At 54.1% G+C, this 25,364-nt stretch overlaps 1 protein-coding gene across 2 annotated transcripts in view; it reads right to left on the bottom strand.

Annotated features, from left to right (window-relative positions):
* The window catches only part of OSBP2 (oxysterol binding protein 2), a 127,444-nt gene extending 103,854 nt beyond the window's left edge, over positions 1-23,590 (bottom strand). Inside the window, exons 1-3 of one of the 2 annotated variants that reach the window (XM_065033953.1) lie at positions 23,100-23,590; positions 20,146-20,156; positions 14,471-14,543 (exon numbers count right to left, since the gene is read on the bottom strand). In XM_065033953.1, coding sequence (XP_064890025.1) covers positions 14,471-14,543; positions 20,146-20,156; positions 23,100-23,575 — 560 coding nt within the window. In that variant the 5' untranslated portion in view covers positions 23,576-23,590. The remainder of the gene's footprint in view (positions 1-14,470; positions 14,544-20,145; positions 20,157-23,099) is intronic. The other variant, XM_065033951.1, reaches the window with a different exon arrangement.
* Positions 23,591-25,364: the final 1,774 nt, after the last annotated feature.

Raw genomic sequence — 25,364 nt, 5'->3', positions numbered from 1 at the left:
CCGGCAGCTGGAGAGCTGCTTTGGATCCACCGAGCAGCACAGGTACGAGAGGAGTGGGACCCGGTTATGCTATGTCCTGGCACGGAACATCCCGCTTCACCGCGTGCCGAAACACTCGGGCTAGTGAGCGCACAGCTCTGCAAACCGGCTTGGCCACAAAAACTCAACGGGACGCTGCACAAACACTGACCTGAGGCCTCTCTCCTAAGCCGGGAAGGACAACACCACCTGTGTCCCTCCGGATTGCCAGCACCTCCAGAGCAAAATACAAACACAACTTACACCCAGAAAAATGACCTCTTGAAGTGCGCTCGCTGGCTTTTCCTCGAGATCTTTCCCCCATTATCTCAAAATCATTCGTTCGCAATCATCCCCAGGAACCAGCACACCCGACTCTGCATCTTAAATGCTCAATTCTCATCACCCTTGGGGCTGTTCCGCTTTGCAGTGTGAATGTGGGTCACTGCAGGGCCCAAACGTGTCCCGGCACTGACGGCAAAGCGCAGGGCGAGCGGCACCCAGAGACTCGTGTTCCCATCCTTCCGATCCCAGCGTGTCCTGCACCGGGGGCTTTCACCCACTGCAGCTACACAACAACAGGTAAAATTTGGGCACGTACGTCAGAGGCTGCATCTGAACCTCCACGTCTCTGAGCGCACGCTTCAGCGAACTCGCCCGCAGCATAAGGAGGATGCTGGAGCCAGCCGGGCCCACAAGCAGCGTCTGAGTCATTGTGCTCCCAGGGGAGCAGCCACGAGTGTTTCACAGGAATCTGCTGTGAGCCACAGCCTGGCAACCGGCAGCACACACGCCAGACAACTGCCAGGTTATCGCTCGCTGCCTGCCAACCGGGAATGTTAATTTAAATAGCGTTTACAGGCAAATCCACTGCTGTTCAGGGGATCCCAGAATGTGAGGGGTTGAAGGGACCTGGAAAGCTCATCCAGTGCAATCCCCCCATGGAGCAGGAACACCCAGATGAGGTTACACAGGAAGGTGTCCAGGCGGGTTGGAATGTCTGCACAGAAGGAGACTCCACAACCCCCCTGGGCAGCCTGGGCCAGGCTCTGACACCCTCACCCCCAACAAGTTTCTTCTCAAATTCAAGTGGAACCTCCTGTGTTCCAGTTTGCACCCATTGCCCCTTGTCCTGTCACTGGTTGTCACCAGAAGAGCCTGGCTCCATCCTCCTGACACTCCCCCTTTCCAGATTGATCCCCAGGAATGAGTCCCCCCTCAGTCTCCTCTTGTCCAGCTCCAGAGCCCCAGCTCCCTCAGCCTTTCCTCACACGGGAGATGCTCCACTCCCTTCAGCATCTTGGTGGCTGCGCTGGACTCTCTCCAGCAGTTCCCTGTCCTGCTGGAACTGAGGGGCCACAGCTGGACACAATATTCCAGGTGTGGTCTCCCCAGGGCAGAGCAGAGGGGCAGGAGAACCTCTCTGACCTACTGACCACCCCCTTCTAACCCACCCCAGGTACCATTGGCTTCCTGGCCACAAGGGCCCAGTGCTGGCTCATGGTCACCCTGCTGTCCCCAGGGTGATTCTCTTCCACAACCTCCGCAGAGAAACTCTCGTGTCTCCCAGGCCCAGGATGTGCTGAGCTGCTGCTCCTGGCTGTGAACACTGGAGGCTGATGTTCTTTCTGTGGTAGGACAGGGCCTGTGGGGAGCCCCGCGCAGACACAGGACTCAGTGTCTGACCAGGGATGCGGCTCCCCCATGTGTTGCTTTGCAGCCCATCTGCTGCGCTACGGGTTTCTCGTCTTGATCTTTATAGATCAGCATGGAAATGTTTATCCTTGTTGTCTTGCTGAGAAAACTAGGGAAGGGCTGCAGAGCCCAGCGGTGTTGTGGTTGAACCCAAGCTGGGAATACAACCACACAACCGCTCACTCAGCCCCTCAACACCCCCCAAAATGGGGAGAGAATTGAAAGGGAAGGGAGAAACTTGGATTGAGGTAAACACAGTTTAATAAAATAACTAAATACTAATACACTACTAGTAAATATATATATGTAAAGTAGAAATTAAAGATACTCAAAGCAATTCCTCATGAACTCTGTCCACAGCTGAGCAGGCAGGCCCAGGCAGCAGCACCTGGTGCTAAAGCCGATCCCAGAGGGATGGGAAAAAAGGAAAAAGGCACCTTCCTGTGTAACCTCATCTGGGTGTTCCTGCTCCATGGGGGGATTGCACTGGATGGGCTTTCCAGGGCCCTTCAACCCACGACATGCTGTGACGCTGCGATCACCCCCGCACAGCACAACTCTGTGGGACACGGGCGCTGATCGCTGCGCTCCCACCCGGCACCGCGCGGCCAGAGCCGGGAGTGGTGGCACTACCAGGGAAAGAACAAACGCACATTGAAACTCATTTACACATGGTGTTTTTCTCATAGAGAAGCAGTACATACCAGGAACGGGTAGGAAACCCAACTATAAACGGCTGCAAAGCTTCCCGCTGGCTGAGTCTGCTCACTGCTACTCCAGGGGATTCCAAAAAGAGGAACCCAGTTTCAAAGCAGTCGTGATTTCACGTTGGGTCCATCTTTTTGAAACACCCTGTATTTCTACCAGTATTCTGAAACAAGGCTGGCGTTTAATACAGAATTCATGCAGAGCTCTCAAGCTCGTGTTCGTACAACATGAATGTTATTCCATTGCTGTTAACCTTGTGGCGCAAGTGCAGACGCTTGATCCTTCTTATCCCTCCACACCTGATTACACAGGGACCAGCCCCATCTTTGCCTTTGCTTTCTCTGCTATATGACAACCTGGAAATAATCAGAAGTTCAGACAAAACTCACTTTTTTAACTCCCGTCCCGCCTCCAGGAGAAAGAAGCAGCAGCAGAACTGGGCGATGCAATAGATGGGGACAGGAGAGAGGAGATAGCAAATGGATTCATACTCTGCGTGCTCCACAATAAAGCCACGCGCCAATGCACTGAAACACTCCCAGCACCCTTCTCTTTTAAAGATGCAGGCACACAAGGGTAATCAGGCAGGTCCTTTCCTTAATTACTTGAGGATGGAAATTTCTCCCGGGGGATTTTGTTTCATTACCAGGAGTGGGGGCAGCACAGAAGACGCCGCGGTGCAGGATGAACCACGGGGCCCGTCTGAACACAGCCGAGCAGCGAAGCTCCGTCATCCCAGGGGATGCTGCTCTCTGCTCACGTTCAAGAACCACAAACCACATCCGGATGATACACAAGGACTTCCATGGAGAATTCAGAGCCTAACGAGACTATACAGTGGATGAAAGATCGGTCATGGGCTGCCGATCGCACCCCGGGCTGCATCCCCAGCCCTGTGGGCAGCAGGTTTTGGGGGATCCTGCCCCTCTGCCCCATTCTGCTGAGACCCCCCTGCAGTGCTGGTCCGGCTCTGGGTCCCCAGCACAGGACACACATGGAGCTGCTGGAGAGGGGCCAGAGGAGCCACAGGAATGACCCGAGGCTGGAACAGCTCTGCTGGGGACAGGCTGAGAGAGCTGGGGTGTTCAGCTGGAGAAGAGAAGCTCCAGGGAGACCTTAGTGCGGCCTTTCCGGACTTAAAAGGGGCCGATAAGAAAGATGGGGACAGACTTTTGAGCAGGGTCTGTTGTGGTAGGACAAGGGGTGATGGTTTTAAACTAAAGGAGGGAGATTCAGGCTGGACATGAGGAAGGAATTGTTGCCCTGAGGGTGGTGAGAGCCTGGCCCAGGTTGGCCAGAGAGGTGGTGGATGAACCATCCCTGGAGACATCCCAGGCCAGGCTGGACGGGGCTCTGAGCAACCTGAGCTGGTGAAGATGTCCCTGCTCATGGCAGGGGGGGCACTGGGGAGCTGGGGAGGTCTTTCCAACCCAAACCATCTGTGATTCTCTCTGCATTAGATCAAGCTCTCCGATCCTTCAGTGACCCCAGCAGCACAACCAGCGCCTGACCATGTTCCCCCCAGCCCAGGGCCAGGAGCTCCACGTCTCACCGCAACAGCCAAAGGCTCTTGTGCCACCACCACGTCCCCAGCATCGCCCACACCGGCCAGCAGCCCCAGCCCCACCTCAGCACCAGTTTCCAGCCCCACGAAGCTGCCATCGCGGGGTCCCCTGAGCCCCAGCAGCTCATCCCCGCTCAAACCTGGTGCTCCATTTCACAGTCACCATTATCCCCTCCTCAGCGCGGGAACACTGGGAATATCTCACGCAGAGCAGCCCCAGCGCTGGCTTACAGAAACCCGTCTGCACAAGCGCTTCATGGCACATTTCCTGACACACTGAGATTTTGCGTATCCTTTGTTGAGGATAATGGGGGGTATAAAGTGAATTTTCTGCCTTCACTTTTACGAGTGAGAAATTCCAAAATGCACTCGAAAGCGGGTGTTATTTTGAGGCTGAAAGCTCACACGCCTGCAGTCAGAGGATGTAAGTGTGGGCACCAAACCCCTTGGGGTTGTTACTCCCCCTTCATTCAGGAAAGAAGAGGTTTTATGGTGCCCCAGTTCCAGAACACGAAGGCCCAGGAGAAGGCAGGCGCTGGCTCGGGGGTGATCCCACATTCGGCATCGCGCGCTGGGTCAGCACAGCCCTCCCACACCACGGGCTCCACGGGACAAACAGCTCCCACCATCTCTAATTTCCTTCCTCTTTTTCCCTTCACCAAACCTACCGAACCGCAAACAAAACCCCAACAAGCATATGGCAAGCGTTGAGATTTCTGCAAAAAGACACGATTTACTTCTATTTAAAGGGCGATTAATCTGCAGCTGGATGCGGTCGGGATGGGCACAGATTAGTAAGGATGAGGTTTAAGGGGAAAAGCTGCGATCCTCACCGGCCGCAGGGACGGTGCAGCTCGGCACACCACCCGACTATTCCCCATGAGCCATCCAGCAGCTTCCAACACCAACGAGCCTCCAATGCTGCATAAGCAAGGATTTATTTATAAGTGAAAACCTCTCCTATAAATAGACGGATGCATTAAGCGAGTAACTCTGGATTTCCACTCCTTTCCCCAGCGCTTTGCCACCTCGGCTTGGCCGCGACGCCCCCCAGCGCAGGGCGAGCCTCTGCGAGACGCTTCTGCTCCGCATCATTTACAACCACACCGTGTCTCTCCCGGCTGCACAAAGAGAACGGAACGCTGCCGGGGGGCTCAGGGGATGTCATTAGTCGGCGGGAGATGCTCACGCACGCCCCGCGGAGCAGGACATGGCACCACGCTCGCCACGTGCCGTGAAGGTCTAACGCAGATCTCCCCAGCCGTCGTGCCAAAGCCGGGTCAGAGGCGCCGCCGGTGGAACAGCGAGTCTCGCGGAGTTCACTGCTGGCCAAGCAGATTGAATAGATGGTCGGGTCAAGAAAACCAAAAACGCCCTGAAAACACCCAGGCTTCCCCCGCGTCTTCTCTGAAATAAAAGCGCAGGCGAGATGGTCGAACAGCACCATTCGGCTTGTCCACAGGCAATCTCTTCCAATATATAATACACCTGAGCAGAGTGCCTGGGTATAGGGCCCGTTTTCCTAAGAAAACAGTGTGTGAAGCGTGTAGAAATGCACACAGACTTGTAAATGCTTTTGCTGCTAACAGCAGAACCACAGTGAACGGCGCAGACTGCCCCGGTTCCCTCCCCCGTGTTCCCCAAAGAGGAGATGTTCTGTTTGCACAACGCTCCCACAAACGGGCCTGTGCTCCAAGGAAAAGGGGACTCTAACAGCAATCTATCCAGGCACATCATCTGCGGGATTAGCTTCACAACACACTCAGAATGGGCTTTCAGAACACACTTGTGACGCACGTGCACAGGGCGGGTTTTCTGCCAGGAAACCTCAGCAGCGGTCAGGAGGAAGAAGAAAAACCAACCTCCAAGCAATCATCCAGAGATCAACAAGATATGATCTGGCAAAGGGATCTTGTGGTGGGTTTTAATGAACAAAGATTAAAAAATAAATTTTAAATTAAAAAAAAGTTACCAGTAAGCATCCCCGTTCCTGCCACCGCGTCGCACTATCTGCTTGCACCCTGGGGACCCCGGTGGTGGCCGCAGCTGACAAGGGCACCGGCCCGGTAAACACGGGAGGCACCAGGGTGGGCGAGCGGCTTCCCCGCTGCCCGGGGAGAGCGTCAGCGTGTTCCGCACGTTATGTCACAGACACCGCTGCTGGAGCTGCGAGGCTTACACTAGAGGCTGTGTTTGCCTGCCGGGTTTGGGCACCGCATCTGTGGGGCATTGGGAAGGAGATTGCAAAGCACTGGGGAAGAGTCTGCTTATATATAAACTGTTTATACATATAAGTATATGTGTATACAAATATATATATATATATATATACACACACACACACACATATAAATAAACCATTCAGTAGGGCAAGAGCCATTTCCCATGCTGGCATGACCATACGGCCGCATGCGGGTCTCTGCTCTGACCAGCAGTGCTGCAGCCTCCCAGAACGGGTTTTCATAGAATCATAGAATCATTTCAGTTGGAAGAGACTCTCAGGATAATCGAGTCCAACCATAACCCACCCCTGGCACTGCCCCATGTCCTGAGAACCTCGTGTCCGTCTGTCCAACCCTCCAGGGATGGTGACTCCAGCACTGCCCTGGGCAGCCTGTTCCAATGCCCCACAGCCCTTTGGGGAAGAAATTGTTCCCAGATCCAACCTCAACCTCCCCTGGCGCAACTTGAGGCCAAATCATTCTTGGACTACCTCTCTCTCCTCACTTTATGAGGTGCAAGCTGAATATAAGGAGACATTCTCCCCTGAGGCTGGACCAGCACTGAATAGGGGCCAGAGAAGCTGCGTCATCTCATAGAATCACAGAATGTCCTGGGTTGGAAGGACCCACACGGACCACTGGTTCCAACTCCTGTCCCTGCACAGGACACCCCACAGGTCACCCCATGTGTCTGAGGACGTTGTCCAGTCTCTTGAACACTGTCAGGTTGGGCCGTGACACCTCCCTGGGGAGCCTGTTCAGTGTCCAGCACCTCTGGGGGAAGAACCTTTTTGTAATGGGGTTTTTACTCCTTCCCCTTCCAGCACAAGCAGAATTAAAAGCTGCACAGGGAAAGCAAAACAAAGTGTATATGGTGGGGAGAATATCCTCTACTTGGCCAGAAGGAAACCAAGCAAGTGTGTACCAGGGTGCTGAGTGTCCCGTTTGGGCACTTGGCAAATGTGACCTGTCAGTGTCTGTCTCAGCCAGGAAAACCAGAGGTCGATGGCGGCAGCTTCAGCAGAGCCGCCGTACAGCCGGGCAGGGGTTTGCAGTGAGCTGGGCTCTGCAGATCGAGCTGCACCTCCTGCAGCAGCATCACTGGGGACAGTAACACTGTCACAGGATCCCAGAATGTGAGGGGTTGAAGGGCCCTGGAAAGCTCATCCAGTGCAATCCCCCCATGGAGCAGGAACACCCAGATGAGGTTACACAGGAAGGTGTCCAGGCGGGTTGGAATGTCTGCACAGAAGGAGACTCCACAACCTCCCTGGGCAGCCTGGGCCAGGCTCTGCCACCCTCACCCCAACAAGTTGCTTCTCAAATTTCAGTGGAACCTCCTGTGTTCCAGTTCGTACCCATTGCCCCTTGTCCTGTCACTGGTTGTCACCAGAAGAGCCTGGCTCCATCCTCCTGACACTCCCCCTTTCCATATTGATCCCCAGGAATGAGTCCCCTCTCAGTCTCCTCTTGTCCAGCTCCAGAGCCCCAGCTCCCTCAGCCTTTCCTCACACGGGAGATGCTCCACTCCCTTCAGCATCTTGGTGGCTGCGCTGGACTCTCTCCAGCAGTTCCCTGTCCTGCTGGAACTGAGGGGCCACAGCTGGACACAATATTCCACGTGTGGTCTCCCCAGGGCAGAGTAGAGGGGCAGCAGAACCTCTCTGACCTACTGACCACCCCCTTCTAACCCACCCCAGGTACCATTGGCTTCCTGGCCACAAGGGCCCAGTGCTGGCTCATGGTCACCCTGCTGTCCCCAGGACAAAAAGCCCCTGGGGAAAACAGAGTCTCCTGCAGCGCGGGTGCACCCTCGGTGCTCCCTCACCTCTATTTTGAACACGCTGGGTTTCCTGCCATTCAGGCTCTTCTCTCTTTGCCCAGATGTAGTTCCCGAAGACAAAACCCCAGCTCAGGGTACGCGGTGACTACAAACACAGCGGAGCGGGAGCAGAGCCTGGGCTCACAGCTGGAGCTCAGCGATCCAGAACCACCTTACAAACCCTGTTCACCTTTTCTAAAAGCGCCAGAGGAAGCACCCCAGTTTACTGCTTGCTTTACTTTCCAAGCAAAAATGCTAAAGATCCAGAGGGGAAGAACCCCACCAAGCTTTGCGGGCAGCACGGCTGCCAAGTTTATTGCATCAATTCCAAGTTTATGGAAGGTCTGGTCCAAAGCCCATCATCTCCGCAGAGGTTAATATAAACCCAGACCTGGGCGATGCACCATTTACATGCTTGGCAACTCATTTATAAGCAAGAGCGACCAACAAATGGCAATACACAAGGTTAATTTGACAAATGCTCTTACTGCACAAGGCGGCTGAAATAAATGAGCGGAGCAGATCAGAGCCTCCAGCAGCGCTGCTTCTTTTTACAGGCTCTGCTTTTCAGCCTTGCTTGGTCCTTCAACCCTGGGGAACTGCGTCCAGTGATCAGAATAGAGATCAGCCTAAACAGCTCAGGTTGATAAATACGTCATGTTTTTTCAGACTAGAGAGTCCGGGGGTGTTTGCTTTGAGCACAAGCCTTACCCAGCCCTTCTGAGATCAAGCGTGGACAGAAGAATTTGCTTCCAAGAATTCAAGCAGCTCTCTTTACACAATTTACCATCAGCATTCATGTTTCGAGGCCCAGATAAATTGTCTTCAGAGACACCACATAAATTACAGCCTGTGACCTCGAACGTTGCTTTAAAGTCATCGCGCTTCTGACTTTTTGCCAGCTTTGGAACAACGCTACAACTACAGCGCAGAGCTTCTTTCTGCACAAAACATTGATATGTAGGTACAACGGCCGCATGGGGCACAGCTGTATTTTTTCCTCTATCTTAAGGCCTGGGCACAAGAAGACAAAGCTAAAACTTCATATTTAAAGCCCGATCTAACTGTCATTTCTCAGCCCTTGACTGTGAGGTCCTGAGTTCAGCAACCACCTTACTACAGGTTTACATAGTGTGCGGCGTGAGGCCGGTGTCCAGCTGTGCCCAGATGTGCACAGCACTCCATCCCATTGCGTTTCCTCACCGAACACAACGAGAGGCTGCTTCTGCTCAAGATAAATATGAATGTCAGTGACAGCAGGAACCTCCTGCAACCACCCCGAAACCTCCCTCCATGACTAAAAAGATGTTCTAGAAGCAGCACATCCCGTTCCGGCTGCAGGGCCCGTGCCACACAGCCCCGCAGGGTCAGCTCGCGGGGCTGCGGGCATCAAACTGCTCCCCAAGTCTGGGCAGAAGACAGGAACATCGACTTGAAAACAAAAGAGGCTCTTATATGTGTCTACAGATACCTCCACAATTTCCATTACCTATGAAAACCTCAGGTTATCTTCCAAGGACACACTCCTAAGAGGTTCTCAGGCCAGTGAAGAGTAATTTGTTCCAGAAGAAATGACGAAACACAGAGAGGCAAATGCAAGCAGGAGCTTAAAACATCCCTGCAATGTAAGAGCATGGGGCAGTGTGGCACAATGTGAGATCTTTCCCGTTCCTTACAACACTACCCAAAACACAAGCAATTCTGGCAGCTGCCTTTTGAGCCACTGAACATGCCAAGAGCTTATTTTAAAACAGAAATCGAGTTAAGTGCTTACTGGGCCGTGATTGGGACACATCTCTTGGACCAAATCCTGCGGATGCCCCAGTGACCTTGGCCAGCACGTCTGGACAAACCTGGCGCATCCCAGCGGCTTCACCTGCGAGTCCCAACGGGGGCGTTCCGGCCCTGGTGCCTCCAGACCAGAACACTGACCTTGTGGGTACCATCAGAGATGGTTTATTTATATATATCTGATTTAGGTATATACGTGATAGAATCAATTTATATTGTATCGCATGCATACTGCATCACATTATATATATTGTATTATTAGTAATATAGAAACATAGAGTCGCAGAATCATTTTTGTTGGAAAAGCCCCTCAAGATCATGGAGTCCAACCATAACCCACCCCTGGCACTGCCCCATGTCCTGAGAACCTCATGTCCGTCTGTCCAGCCCTCCAGGGATGGTGACTCCAGCACTGCCCTGGGCAGCCTGTTCCAATGCCCCACAGCCCTTTGGGGAAGAAAAGTTCCCAGATCCAACCTCAGCCTGATGGGCCTTCACTGATGTCAATCACAGGAGTGCACTGGAAGCAGACAGTGATTTCAAGCATTTCTGATGGGTTTCCATCCCCCAGGTTACAAACTCACCCTCCACACCCCACACGTCACCACCACGGTGTTGACTTTGGTTTTGTCCCGTACAAAGCCAACAAAACTCCCCACATTTTCTCCCATTAGCAAGTACAATAAAAACATTTAAGGTGAAAGACAGCTTTATAACACCCAGCAGAGCCCCCTGGTTGATCCCACAAACACACGTTTGGGTCTTGCACGTTATCCTGTTCTCCTTCCATCTGATGAGGATATACTCAGCACAGAGGGGAAAAAAGCAGCGGTTCCAGACACCCTGCAAGTCAAATATCAACTCCTTCCCATGCAACTCTTGCATATCCTCTGAATGCTCCAAGAGGGGCTTTTGTGGCTTTTCCTAAAGCTATTTTCCCCAGGGAACCTGTGCTGATGTGGCAGCAGGAGGGACGCATGAGCTCAGCCGGCAACGTCCCCTCCATCAAACCTTCCACACATCTGGGGCTCCAGTCCCAGCACGACGTGAGACCTGGGGCTCCGTACGTCCTGCTGCCAACCCAGGACAAGGTACCGATCCCAGGCTGGGCCAGCACAGCCTGACCCACAAAACCACAAAACCTTACCCCATAGTCCTGTTTGGCTAAGGGAACAAACACATCCACAGGCGTTGCTGCTGGCCGTGTGCGGTTCACAGGAACACACATCCCGGGGGTTAGGAACACTTGGTTGGTTGTATATACAATCAACAGCTCAGGCAAACCAGCAGTTCCACAAATAAATCACAACTTGGAAATTAAAAATATACCCAATGGTAAGAGTAGGGTTTACTTGCATGACACATGGGACAAAGGGATTGCAAGATTTAACTTCCTTTACAAGGCAAATGAAAAACAGCAGAAATATGCAAAGAATGGTGTGTTGAATGCGAGACAAAAATGGAATTCCCTCCATACATGTGACGATGCCCTGATTCGGGGTAACGCCTGCTATGATTAGAAGGCAGCTTACTGCTGGCATTTCAGGCAGTTACTTGACAAACCCTTCCCAAAACTACAGGAATGCAAATCTTCACCACGGAAACACCATGGAGCAAGTTCACAACGGGATTAAAACCCAGCTACGTTACAGATTATGGGGTTCTTACTCCCATTACAACCGCCCAGCCGTATCCTGTGAAAACAGGGGCAGAGCAGCACTATCAGGCAGGAAAACTCCCCATCACGCTCAGAATTTCACTGCAAATGCACCAGCACCTCCCTGCACCAGCATCCTGGCTGGTACCAGCACTGGTGTGGCCAGCAGGCCCAGGGCAGTGACCGTCCCTGTGCTGGGACCTGGGGAGGCCAAACCGCCAACCCTGAGGGCAGTTTTGGGCCCCTCGTGCCAAGAAAGGACTTGAGGTGCTGGAGCGAGTTGAGAGAAGGGAACGGAGCTGGTGAGGGGCTGGAGCACAAGTGTGATGGAGCGGCTGAGGGACCTGGGGGTTCAGCTGGAGAACAGGAGCTGAGGGGAGACCTTCTGATCTCTGACCTGCCTGAAAGGAGCTTGGAGCCAGGGGGGTCGGGCTCTGCTCCCCAGGAACAAGCGCCAGGAGCAGAGGAAACGGCCTCAAGTTGCGCCAGGGGAGGTTGAGGTTGGATGTGGGAACAATTTCTTCCCCAAAGGGCTGTGGGGCATTGGAACAGGCTGCCCAGGGCAGTGCTGGAGTCACCATCCCTGGAGGGCTGGACAGACGGACATGAGGTTCTCAGGACATGGGGCAGGGACAGGGGTGGGTTATGGTTCGACTCCACAATCTTGAGGGTCTTTTCCAACCAAAATGGTTCTATGATTCTGCGATTTTTCCCCAAACCTCTCCGTACCTCGTACGCTGACAGCAGAATGGGACCCTCACAATCATTAAGCCCGTTACAGGTACCGTGCACTTAGAAATCAAATGTGAAAATCCTGATGAAATCAGCTCTGTTCCCACGGCACACGCTTTATGCCGCCCCTAAAGCAGGAGATGACAGGTAATACATTAACATCCTCCACATGGAGAACATGGACACGGGCAGCCCGAGTGATATTTCATTTCTGCACGGTAAAGGCAGCTCAGGGCTGCAGATTTGAGGTAAATTCAATCTCATCCTGTAATTACAGACCTTATCTGTGCCGAGATACAGCCGCATCACCCAAAGGTCCTTAAGAGAGAATCCAGGGCTCGATGCCCACGGGGGGAAAAACCTGGCTTGTTCCAGGGCTAAGGACAACCTAGACCTCTGCACATCAAATTCCAGGTTTAAAAGTGAACTCCCAAGGAGTTGCATCCATAGGTTCTCCCCTGCAAAGCACAATTCTTTGCTGCTTTTCTCATGGGTAAAAGAAAGGGGCAGAGGCAGCTGCCTCAGCCAGGGCACACTCGGATTTACCTACATAAAAACACAGATCCCCAGGGGAGCAGCTCAAGGGCAGCGTCTCAGTTGGGGCGGCCCAGGCACTACAGACAAAACAGGCAAGAAAACATGAACGTCTGCCAGCTCCTGCAGCAAACCTCACCCCTACAGGGGTCGGACACCCAACCAAGTCTTTCCCTCTCCAAGCATCACAGCAAAACACTATATTTTCATTGTTAGCTTTAAAAAATAAAACCATAAGCACGGTTTAATCAGGCCAAAAATTTCAGGCACATGTCCGTATTGGTGTGCCAATCCCCAGGTGGTCTCAACACCAGGCAGAAGTCCCTCCCTCAATTTAGGGGCCAACTTATAAATTTAGAGAACAAAACCATACTGATTCTCTTTTTTTAAAGTAGTGCAGCCACAAGCAGCGCAGGAATCGAGCGCTGGATGAGCAACGGCAGCTTTTACAAAGCCAAATGCTCAGTATGATTAAAAAACCAACGTGAGAACCAGCAGAGAGCACATGGTGAGACTGTTGTTTGAACTGTGCTGGAAGCACCAGCATCCCAATCCCCCACCAAAGCGGCTTTTCAGATTCTAAGTGGCTCCTGCTCCTTTCCAGCACGAGGCCCAGAGGAGACATCCCTGTGCCCGTCCCTCCCCCTCACCCAGGGACCTGGACAGGCTGGGGAGTTGGGCAGGGCTCCTTTTCCACCGGGCACTTTCCAGCCGCTCTTCCCAGCCTGCAGCGTTCATGGGGTTGCTGTGACCCCAGGGCAGGACGCGGCACTTGGCCCTGTTGAACCTCAGACAACTGGTCTCAGCCCAACGATCCAGCTGCTCCAGATCCCTCTATGTGGCCTTCTAGCCAGACACCCCCGGGCAGGGCTTGTGCTCAACCCTGCTGAACACCCAAAGGTTCCCGTTGTCCCGTTTCTCCAGCCTGCCACGGTCCCTCTGAAACCCAGAGCAACCTCGCTGCTCCGCAGACTGGCTGCCAGCGCACTCACCCATTAACAAAGACATTAGAAAGCAAATACTGGGATTAATGCGGTGTAATCTTATCATGTCTACAAAAAAAATAAATCTAATTATACATCCAAACATTACACACAAATATCAAGCTGCACAGGCACCTTTCGGACCACTGCAAAATTACATTTGGTTTGAACACTCTGTCCTCCTGCTTATAAAAATGACATTCCAGGAGTGACTCAAAGCCAGGGAGCTGCAGCAGCCTCCCCAACACAGACCACAGAGACCCAGCTGACACGAAAGGAGAAACTGCGTGGAGAAAATAAAGCATTAGTTTCACCACACGCTATAAACCTGTGGTAGTTTCTGCTCCGCTGGCTCTGCTGGAAACACCCCAGTGGCAGCTCAGGAAGTGTAAATGGTGAATAAAGAGCATCCAGCGTCGGTCACAGCAACACACACACTCGGGAACAGCAAAGCTTGGAGGTCTTGGTCTTTTAAATATACAGGATGGGGCTTCTGCAGCACACGGCCCCACAGCCCGTCATCCCGTCCAGATGCCTCCGGAAAGGACTTGAAACCAAAACTTAAGGCTGAAACTCCACTTCACGAACTCTTACAAGCGGCAGGCACAGGCGGCACCCCCTGCTGCACATCATCTCCACGTTTATACGACAGAAAGGTGCTTATTTAATCACGTAATCCCCACTCCTGCAGAGTCCATCTGGAGATAAGGGGCACACATCAGTCCATTTGGGAGCCAAATACACCCAAACTCGGCCCATCTTCTGAACCAGGACTGTGTGTTTTTCACATGTTTCCAAGAGCCATCACTCCTGACAGCTGCAGAAGACCCAGAAAAAAGAAGTTTGTGGAACCACCCCTGTGCATTTCACAGAAAAAGAGAAAAAAATTCATGAAGATTCACAGAGATGGTGGATTAGTTGCCATGGATATTTTCTGCTGTGACAAAGACTCTAATTCTGCGTTTGGAGGAGTGACAGGCACAAAGCACCGAGTCAGCACCGCGCGGCTGAAAAGGCGGCGGCACCTACAGCCCCTTGTCACCCAACAGCACAGGGAACAGCCTGAGGAAATGAAACAAGGAACATGGATCACAGAATCCCAGAATGTCAGGGGTTGAAGGGCCCTGGAAAGCTCATCCAGTGCAATCCCCCCATGGAGCAGGAACACCCAGATGAGGTTACACAGGAAGGTGTCCAGGCGGGTTGGAATGTCTGCACAGAAGGAGACTCCACAACCCCCTGGGCAGCCTGGGCCAGGCTCTGCCACCCTCACCCCCAACAAGTTTCTTCTCATCTTCCAGTGGAACCTCCTGTGTTCCAGTTTGCACCCATTGCCCCTTGTCCTGTTACTGGTTGTCACCCAGAAGAGCCTGGCTCCATCCTCCTGACACTCCCCCTTTCCATATTGATCCCCAGGAATGAATCCCCCCTCAGTCTCCTCTTGTCCAGCTCCAGAGCCCCAGCTCCCTCAGCCTTTCCTCACACGGGAGATGCTCCACTCCCTTCAGCATCTTGGTGGCTGCGCTGGACTCTCTCCAGCAGTTCCCTGTCCTGCTGGAACTGAGGGGCCACAGCTGGACACAATATTCCAGGTGTGGTCTCCCCAGGGCAGAGCAGAGGGGCAGGAGAACCTCTCTGACCTACTGACCAACCCCCTTCTAACCCACCCCAGGTACCATTGGCTTCCTGGCCACAAGGGCACACACGTCCCAGCGGCTGAAGCCGATGTCTTCCCAAAGGAGCAGACCCAGGGGTGCTCCTGCAACCCCCCATTATCACATCCAAAACCTACACCATGGAAAGAAGCAGTCTGCTGCTTTTTAAAGATCACGCAGCTACAGTGGTTGAGTTTCTGCAACAAGCAGCACAGCTAAAGTAAGAAGATCACATGCATATAGCAGCAATGCTTAGGCAGTAGATAGAACCACCAACCTTTTCCTGCTCTGTTCCTTATGAAGTGCTTAGCAGAAACCTGCTCCAGCTCTTAATAACAGATGAAGAATCACTGCTTTGTGTTAAAGACGGAAAAGAGAAAGGCACACGCTGTCCAGCACCACGTTCATCTTCACATGCACTGCAGAAGCTGCTTTAAGCTGCTGCGTGTGCCCAGACAGCGCTCGCCGTCTAGAAAGATTTGGAGAATTAAGACTATTTTTAGGGGACGCAGGACCTCCCCCTGAGTCACTGCGGGGACGTACATCCATCTGGTCGTGATTCCGAAGCAGAAATCAGTGCGAAGGGAAGGGCTGGGGGGTGCGGGGCCGGCGCCTCGTGCCACAGATCGTCACACACCGGGGCAAAGCAGCCAGAGCCGCTGACACAGCAGAAACGTGTGAACCGCACGACATAACCCGCCAGCAGCGGCGGAGAAATGTCACGGAGCTATGAGCAACATCATCTGGTGACAGCGGGAGGACCAAGAGCAACGACCCACGCTGCAGCCCGGGGCTCGCAAAGGGGAAGTGAACTGTGTGAGCGCCTGGAATGGGACCAGGGAGGAGATTTGTTCTGCTCTTTCCCCAGGGCTGCCCCTGGTACCCAGCTTTGCATCTGTAGTTCTGGAGCCGGTCCGCGGCAGCCTCGTGCCCGTGAGTCAGCACACAGCCGCTTCAGCCGCGTATCCTCCGGCTTTCCCTGCGCCTGCCGAGACACAGAAATCCTGAGCCATTCATTATTAAACAAGCTTTCTGATCAAAACAAACAGAGGCTGATGCAAAGCGCAGAAAGATCCCTGCCAAGGTGCCATAGGAACGATTAGAAGAATTGAAGGGCTTCATGAAGACCTGAGGGGACATTTAACACCTTCAGCCAGCTCAGGTTTTGAAGCACTATCCTATTTAGGGGACAAATCTGCCAGGCGAGCCGCCCGCCCTCCAGACCGCAGGCTGGGACTACTCACATTTCAGGGTGACGACCCGAGTTGTCGGCCGTCAGCACCACATCTGATCAGACCCACAAGAAGCGACGGGCTCTGATATCACCGCGTACTTAAGTTACCTAAAACTACCTGGCCACGTTACCTAACTACAATGTAATTTATATATAAGCACAAAACAATACAGAGAAGAAACTCCACAGCCCAGCTTGCTGCAATATAAAAATCAATGTGCAGATAGTGACAGCCCAGGTCATTCAGGAGGGAGTTACAGTGCTCTAAACGCTGCGTGTTGCACTGATTGAAAACGTCTCCTCGGAAAGAAATGGGGCAGGTGAAAAGGGACATCGCACGGAAAAACACGGCAGGTCCCTCACATCACTTCTGGCAAGGAAGATCAGCTCCTTCGGCACCGACTCGCTGTGGGGACACAGGATGACAGACCACGCAGGCACAAATTTACACCTGTAATTGGAGCAAAAGAAGTCCGAACTGAATCCGTATGACCTGGGGAAAGTGAGGCACAGGAGCTGCAGCCAAAGGCAGGTGACACCGGTCACCTCTGCGTGCCCGGAGCAGAGGAGACGCCGTACCGCCGCTCGACCTGCTCAGCGCCAGGCCCATACACACACTTCATACCTGCAAACAGCTCCGGAAACCACAACTGCCATGTGAGCAACGCTACCTGAAATTTCACCGTGCAATCAGCCTTCAGACAGCAACACGGGCTGCACAAAGCCAGAACACACCACCCCCTGCAAATTCAGTTCTGCGCAAGACAAACCAGTTACTTCTGCTACAGCTCCATCAAATGAAGCATTTGGGCCAACACACTTAAGACTACACAGGTAGAAACAAAGTTCATAGCTCTCGTTGGCGGTTTGCAATCAGCAAACGGAACGAGGAAGAATTCTGCAACTGAACTAAGAGACACAAAAATCCTGGTCCAGAGTTAATAATCAAGCTGTGATGAAAACAACCATAAGGCCTGGGGTCTGTCTCAAGCTCTCCTGCACTGTTAGCAGCGCTTTGGGGTCTGGTGAGCCCAACCCTTCCACCCCAGCATTGAACTAGGAGCAGAGCAATCCAACCTGCATCAAGCAGCCCAGTGAGGAGCATCCCTGGTCTCACACCATGGCAGCTCTCGAGTGTTTTTCCAACGTGCCGAGCCGTGACAGAGCCGTGTGAGCACCGTGTCCCCCGTGACACAGCGCAGGAGACGAGCTGACTCAAAAACAGGCAAACGATGAACAATGATCAACAGCAAAGCGCCATATGGATAAAGGGAGTGCTGTGTGAAAACAAGATGACTGGGAACACGAGTCATTAAAGCGATGTTTAAAAACAAGCAGCTCAAAGTCACCATGCGGTTGCAGGGCTGTCCTTGAAACCTGTGTGTTCCGACAGCCCAAGGGTGACAGAGTCAAGGACATTCAGCTACTCCTGTGTCTGCGGAGGGACAAGCCGTTATTAAATCATAGAATCATTTCGGATGGCAGAGACTCTCAGGATCATCAAGTCCAACCATAACTCAGCTCTGGCACTAATGCATGTCCCTAAGTACCTTGTCTAAATGCCCTTTAAACCCTCCAGGGATGGTGACTCCAGCACTGCCCTGGGCAGCCTGTTCCAATGCCCCACAGCCCTTTGGGGAAGAAATTGTTCCCCACATCCAACCTCAACCTCCCCTGGCGCAACTTGAGGCCAAATCATTCTTGGACTACCTCTCTCTCCTCACTTTATGAGGTGCAAGCTGAATATAAGGAGACATTCTCCCCTGAGGCTGGTCCAGCACTGAATAGGGGCCAGAGAAGCTGTGTCATCTCATAGAATCACAGAATGTCCTGGGTTGGAAGGACCCACACGGATCATGGAGTCCAACTCCTGTCCCTGCACAGGACACCCCACAGGTCACCCCGTGTGTCTGAGGACGTTGTCCAGTCTCTTCTTGAACACTGTCAGGTTGGGCCGTGACCCCTCCCTGGGGAGCCTGTTCAGTGCCCAGCACCTCTGGGGGAAGAACCTTTTCCTCACGTTCAACTGACCCTCCCCTGGCACATCTTCTGCCGTTCCCTGGGCTCTGTCACTGGTCACTAAAGAGAAGTGTTTGGCACCTGCCCCTTCTCCTCCCCTGCTGAGGAAGCTGTAGACCACAACAAGTCTTCCCCCTCAGCCTCCTCTTCTCCAAGGTGAACAAACTCAGTGACTGCAGCCACTGCTCGTACAGCTTCACCTCCTTCCCCTCATACGTCAGGGATATTCAAACCTCAGCAGCTCAAGGTCCCGAGCAACCTCCCTGGGTGCTGGATAAGAGTTCCCAGGGCCCTAAACTCCTCCACAGCTCTAATATCAGCCCCAGTTTTCAAGCTCCTGTCTGAATTTACCACCTCAGCTTCCAGCTGGAGCCTCAGTGCAAGAATCCCAGAATCCCAGCATGTCAGGGGTTGAAGGGCCCTGGAAAGCTCATGCAGTGCAATCCCCCCATGGAGCAGGAACACCCAGATGAGGTTACACAGGAAGGTGTCCAGGCGGGTTGGAATGTCTGCACAGAAGGAGACTCCACAACCCCCCTGGGCAGCCTGGGCCAGGCTCTGCCACCCTCACCCCCAACAAGTTTCTTCTCAAATTTAAGTGGAACCTCCTGTGTTGCAGTTTGCACCCATTGCCCCTTGTCCTGTCACTGGTTGTCACCAGAAGAGCCTGGCTCCATCCTCCTGACACTCCCCCTTTCCATATTGATCCCCAGGAATGAGTCCCCCCTCAGTCTCCTCTTGTCCAGCTCCAGAGCCCCAGCTCCCTCAGCCTTTCCTCACACGGGAGATGCTCCACTCCCTCCAGCATCTTGGTGGCTGCGCTGGACTCTCTCCAGCAGTTCCCTGTCCTGCTGGAACTGAGGGGCCACAGCTGGACACAATATTCCAGGTGTGGTCTCCCCAGGGCAGAGCAGAGGGGCAGCAGAACCTCTCTGACCTACTGACCACCCCCTTCTAACCTACCCCAGGTACCGTTGGCTTTTCTGGCCACAAGAAGCAGGAAAAAGCCCCTCAGGGTTGTACTCAAGGCTTTACAGCGCTAACAGAGAATGAACCGCTGGATGTACAGAGCCAGTGAAGAACGCTGCTCTGGAAAAGGCTTTTCCAGGGCAGGGCTGCCCACCCTGCACCCCGGCAGGACCGGGCAGCTGGACCAGCTGGGCACCGTCACCCCTCAGCGCAGACCCAGTGCCAGCGCTGCGGGTTCTCACCACAAAGAGCCTCGTGCCTCACAGCTACGACCAAATCGCACACAGCGTGAAGCGCTTCTCCCTTCTCCACTTGTCACTGCTTTAGCGACTGCGTCCTGCGAGCACACAAAGTTCTGCCAATGGCTCTTCAGACACCCACCCCATATATCTAATGATAACGGGCCATGGACCAACCCTGCAGAGCGGAGAGCGCAGAACTCGATCTATTCTCAACACGAGAAACCTGCCTGGAGAACACAACACACTCCTACAGCACCGGTCACGAGAGGCAAAGCCCATCTTTAGTTAATTAATACTTACTTGAAGATCCTCTCTAATCTCCTTGAAAACACTTACCTGTTCAAGGTGATTAGATTCTCCTGTAGAGACACACTAATTATAGATAATGATAAATCTCTCCGTGGCAGCCTGCCAGAGGAGTTTAGAAAGAGAGTTTTGATCACTAGTGAGCCAAGCAGACTCGCTGTGCGCTGCTCAAACTGCTTCCAACACCGGCATCACCTTCGAGCTGCAGATCTCCATGTCAGCCAAAGTAAAAACTAGAAATAACCTAAGAGGGACAGCCAAGCATCGTTAAAAAGGTCCAATTATCTCACTGTGCAATCCCTGGAAGTTCCTAAATCCACAGGCCTCCCTGCAGAGGAAACCTTCAGCAATCACTCAGCTGATACAATTTTCCAGAGGCTCAGAGCAGGGAACACGAACCAAAAGCACACGTCGTGCAGGGAAGCATCACCAGCAGGAATGCTTGATGTCTTCATAAACGTTGGAAAGGCACAGGAGGCTTTTAAATACACCATTGGGGAAGAATACTCTCACGAGAAGCTTTAACTCAGCGAACTGTCCCTGGGAAATCAACCTGGCGGAAAAGGGGCGTCGCATGTGGGTGTCCCGGGACCCCCGCGCGGCTCCGCACCCACCACGGGCCATCCCAACCGGAGCTCCCGCCGGGTCACGGAACATCGTAAGAGCGCTGCTCTACAAACAAAACACCCACCCGCTATCCCCACCCAGCAACGCAACGGGCTGTTTTAAAAGTAAGCTAAACAGCGAGCAGCAGGATGAAACCAAAAAGCTTCAATGTGCAACTAAATCAATACACACAAAGAGGCCACTTGGGCGTCCCGGTGCAGTTTTTCCTATTAAGATGACAGCTGGTTCACAAGCGAAATGAAGTTTCTATCAGGCTAAATCATCCCGGCTGCATGGCAGTGAAACCACCTCCCAAACCCAAGTTACAAAGGCATCAAAAGCCATGGAGCGCACAGCAATTCACCTGCCAGGGCACCGTTTAACCTGCAGAGCAGCAGGGACGCAGAAAGAAAATTCTGGCACGCACCTTCGGAGCTGGGATGGGAGCGAGCCCCCGCAGAAACGGACACGAGGCTCACAGGACAAGACACCTTTACAGAGCTTATTTCTTATGGTGTCTGTGTAGAAAAGAGCCAACAGCCCAGTTGCCCGTAGAAGGGGTCATGGAAAACGCACCATCGGATACCCAGAGCTCCAGCGCTCCCCTCCATTAGCCAGAAGTCATATTAACTTAAAAACGCCGTTTTACCTGGATTCTCCCATAGAACGCTCCGCCAGCAGCAAGCTGAGCTGACACGGGATGGGGCAGCACGGCCGCTATTTCAGAGCGTCGGTTTGGAAGAGTACGTGGGGTTATTTTCCATTTATGAAAAACCCTCCCACGTGTTCTGTGCTATACTTTCATACTCCTGACCCACAACCAAACTAACTCAGCCCTCGTCGAGCCCAGCGGCGAAAAGAAGACGGGGCAGTTGGGGGTGACCAAAGCAGCCCTGCCCAAAACGCACACACCCCTTCGGCACCGCTGTGCCCAGGCAGCCGCTGCAGGTCTGAAAGCCCCACAAAGTAACGCACTTTCAACTCGTTCACATGCCGCTCGGAATAATTTCTTTGGGTGCTTCTGTTTGTTGTTTCAGCCTAAAAGAGATCAAACTGTCTTAAAATAAACCTAGTTACTCCGATCTAAAATAATGGAAGAAAACCACTTGTTTGCGCATGACAGACTTGGCACCGACACAGAAAAAATATTCTGACACGGTTACAAGTGGAGCATTGAACTCCAACAACCTTTTCAAGCCACGTAGCTCTGCTGGTGCAGATCTGGGCTGACGAGCATGAGCGTTCCAGAAAGGATCAGTAAATTACCTGAATATTGACAGGCAGATATATTCTTGGGAATGTTTTCAACGGAGCATTTTTGTTTGAGTTTTCAGTGGGTTTTTTTAAACAAGTCCAGGCAGATAAAGATACAACTGAACTGCTGAGCTGTGAGCTGCTGTGATCAACCCCAGGACCTGGTTGCAGATCCCTCTTTAGAGCTGCAGGATTTATAGGATATGAACACCGGGCAGGCAGCAGAAGCTGAGGGATCTGCCTCAGGGGAAACCAGAGGATGAACTTTGTGTCAGCTTTTGTGCAGCCTCGATGGAGAAACCCACGCTCGCGGGGTTTGGTACGTTAAATACGTGTTGTTTTATAAAGCTCTAACACTCAGGATCGCCTTCACGTTCTGAAATACAGCCAATATTTACCGCACAATTCTCAAGGTGACAGAGCACTTGTCATCCAAGCGACAACAATAAACACCACCCTTCCTAAAGGATAAAAGGACCAAAACGCTACAACACCCATATGTTTATATTGTTACCACTCAGCTGATACAAGACACACAACAGACCCTAAGACAGCATCAGATCATGGTCACCACCGCCCGCCGTGTCCGATCCGCTCCCCGACGGAACTGCAGCCTGTCTGGGTCAAAGGCACCGCGCTCGGCAGAAGGGCTTTCGAGTCCCCGGTAAGCGCTGAACTTCTTCCCTCTGCCCGGGCACGATCGCACCAGCCGCATCTCCCGGGAACGGGCAATGTGTCCACCCCCGGTCTCCTGCCCGACAAAGAACAAGCAGCAGAAGCCGGTGACAACAACAAATGGATTTCGGTGCAAGGGCCGGCGGTGCTGTCAGAGGCTGCGGAACCGGGCAGCGGGAGCTGCCGCAGCGCCGGCCTGGAGGGGGCGGCCCCGCAGGGCGCCAACACATCGAGCCCCGAGTACCGCTTTCGAACAGGGGCGGGGGGAATAAAACAACCCCAAACTCAGCCAAAGGAAGAGGTTTTCGTTCTGCAAAGCGCTCCCCGCCGGCTCAGCCCCCGCCACCGACCGCACCTGCCCGGGCCCGGCGGTACCGGCACCGGCCCGTCCCCCCGGCTCCCCTCGCCGGTACCTGTAGTAGCTGAGCAGCCCATTGCTGAGCACGAACCAGCGGCGCTGGTAGCCCTTCAGGTAGTTGGTCCACTTGAAGAGCCAGCCCTTGTACGTATCGGAGCCCGGGGCGGCGGGCGGCCCCCCCGCCGCTCCCCCGCCGCCCCGGCCCCCCGGCTCCCCGCTCATGGCCGGCAGCTCGTGGCAGGCCAAGCAAGGGACGGCGCTGAGGAGAGACACCAGCCCGCGGGTGCTGCTGTTGCCGCCGCCGCACAGCGCAGCCGCTTTCCCCATAGACCCCGCGGCGCGGCCCGTTCCGCCGGCTGCTCCCGCCGGGACCGCGGGAGGCGGGACGCCACCACGTGACGCGGGGGCTGGAAGGCGGGGGGAGGGGGAGAGAGGCACGTGAGGCGGCGGCGCGGCGCGGGCGCCCCCTGGCGGCGGGGCGGGAACAGCCCGTGCCCCCCCTCGCTCCCGCCATTTTGGCCCCGCCGCCATTTCGCGGCCCCGCAGCCGCCGTGGCGTCAGTGCGCTGACATTTCATCTACAGCCGGTCACAGAATCCCAGAATGTCAGGGGTTGAAGGGACCTGGAAAGCTCATCCAGTGCAATCCCCCCATGGAGCAGGAACACCCAGATGAGGTTACACAGGAAGGTGTCCAGGCGGGTTGGAATGTCTGCACAGAAGGAGACTCCACAACCCCCTGGGCAGCCTGGGCCAGGCTCTGCCACCCTCACCGGGAACAAGTTTCTTCTCAGATTTAAGTGGAACCTCCTGTGTTCCAGTTTGCACCCATTGCCCCTTGTCCTGTCACTGGTTGTCACCAGAAGAGCCTGGCTCCATCCTCCTGACACTCCCCCTTTCCATATTGATCCCCAGGAATGAGTCCCCCCCTCAGTGTCCTCTTGTCCAGCTCCAGAGCCCCAGCTCCCTCAGCCTTTCCTCACACGGGAGATGCTCCACTCCCTTCAGCATCTTTGTTGCCCTCCCAAGCAGCCTGTGGACCAGGAGAAGGCAGGAGGAGCCCACGGCGCTCCCCACGGCAGGGGGCTGGGGCTGATCAAACCACCAACACCTCCACATCTGCTCTGCCCGAACACAGAAACCACTGAGTTCTCACCATAAGGAGTTTGCTGAATAGACAAGTGTGGTGGGGTTATTGGAAGCTCTGAGCAAACTGACTTTTAAAAGGGGGAAGAAAGGGGAAGGCTGGAGGTGCTGAGCTGGCTGTGCCGAGCAAGGAGCCTGTGAGCCCCGGGCTGGGAGCTGGATGGCAGAAGCGTGAGCTCAAGTGGCACCAGGAGAGGTTGAGTTTGGATGTGGGGAACAATTTCTTCCCCAAAGGGCTGTGGGGCATTGGAACAGGCTGCCCAGGGCAGTGCTGGAGTCACCATCCCTGGAGGGTTGGACAGACAGACATGAGGTTCTCAGGACATGGGGCAGTGCCAGGGGTGGGGGAACGGTTGGACTCGATGACTCAATGACTCTCTCCAGCAGTTCCCTGTCCTTCTGCAGCTGAGGGGCCACAACTGGTCAGCAAGCAGCTGGTGCCTCCGCGAAGTGTTGAAGGAAGCTCAAGAAAGCTGGGGGGGTTTTAGATGCAGCCTGCAGAGCCCCACAGCCTGCCCCGGTTGTGCCATTGCCCTATTGCCCCTCTCTAAAAACACTGAAAAAAACCAATCTTAGTGGTGTTTTAGGAAGAGGCTGACCTGGGTAAGAACACAAAACAGCCGGCAAACAAGGCCGTTAGCCTGTTTGGTGAGCAGTGCGAGGGTGGCAGTGCCAGCCGGGGATCACAGCTCACCCCAAACCCCCCCTGGGCCACCTGCCCGGCCAGGAGGAGACACCCTGACCCCCCAGCCCCGGTGTGACGAGCTGGGTCACGTCTGTGGGGATCCCCCTCCACCATGGCACCTGTGGCAGCTGCCGCCCTGCCCGGCATCCCTGCATCCACCTTCCCAGCGCCCGGATCGCCTTCTTCTGATCTCCCTAATCTGCCCTGATCCTCTGATCGCGTTACTGCTCCCCATCACCTGCACGTGCAGCCCTGCCGGCGGGGCAGCCCGAGCCAGAGCCCCTGACAACCTGGCCGGGGTTGACAGGCGCACCAGGGGGCTCCCCGGACCCCCACACCCGCTCTGGGGACATGCCCGGTGAGCACCTTGGCTCCAAGCCTGATGATCCGCACCAGGCAGCTCCTTGGGTGAAGAAAGAAGCCGCTCTGCCCGACTGAAGCTCCCTGAGCGCTTCCCCCCATTCTAAAGAGGCGCCCCGAGAGCCCCTCAG

Source organism: Columba livia, chromosome 17 (genome assembly GCF_036013475.1).
Source record: "Columba livia isolate bColLiv1 breed racing homer chromosome 17, bColLiv1.pat.W.v2, whole genome shotgun sequence".
NCBI lineage: Eukaryota > Metazoa > Chordata > Aves > Columbiformes > Columbidae > Columba > Columba livia.
This window is presented reverse-complemented; position numbering and strand designations above follow the sequence as displayed.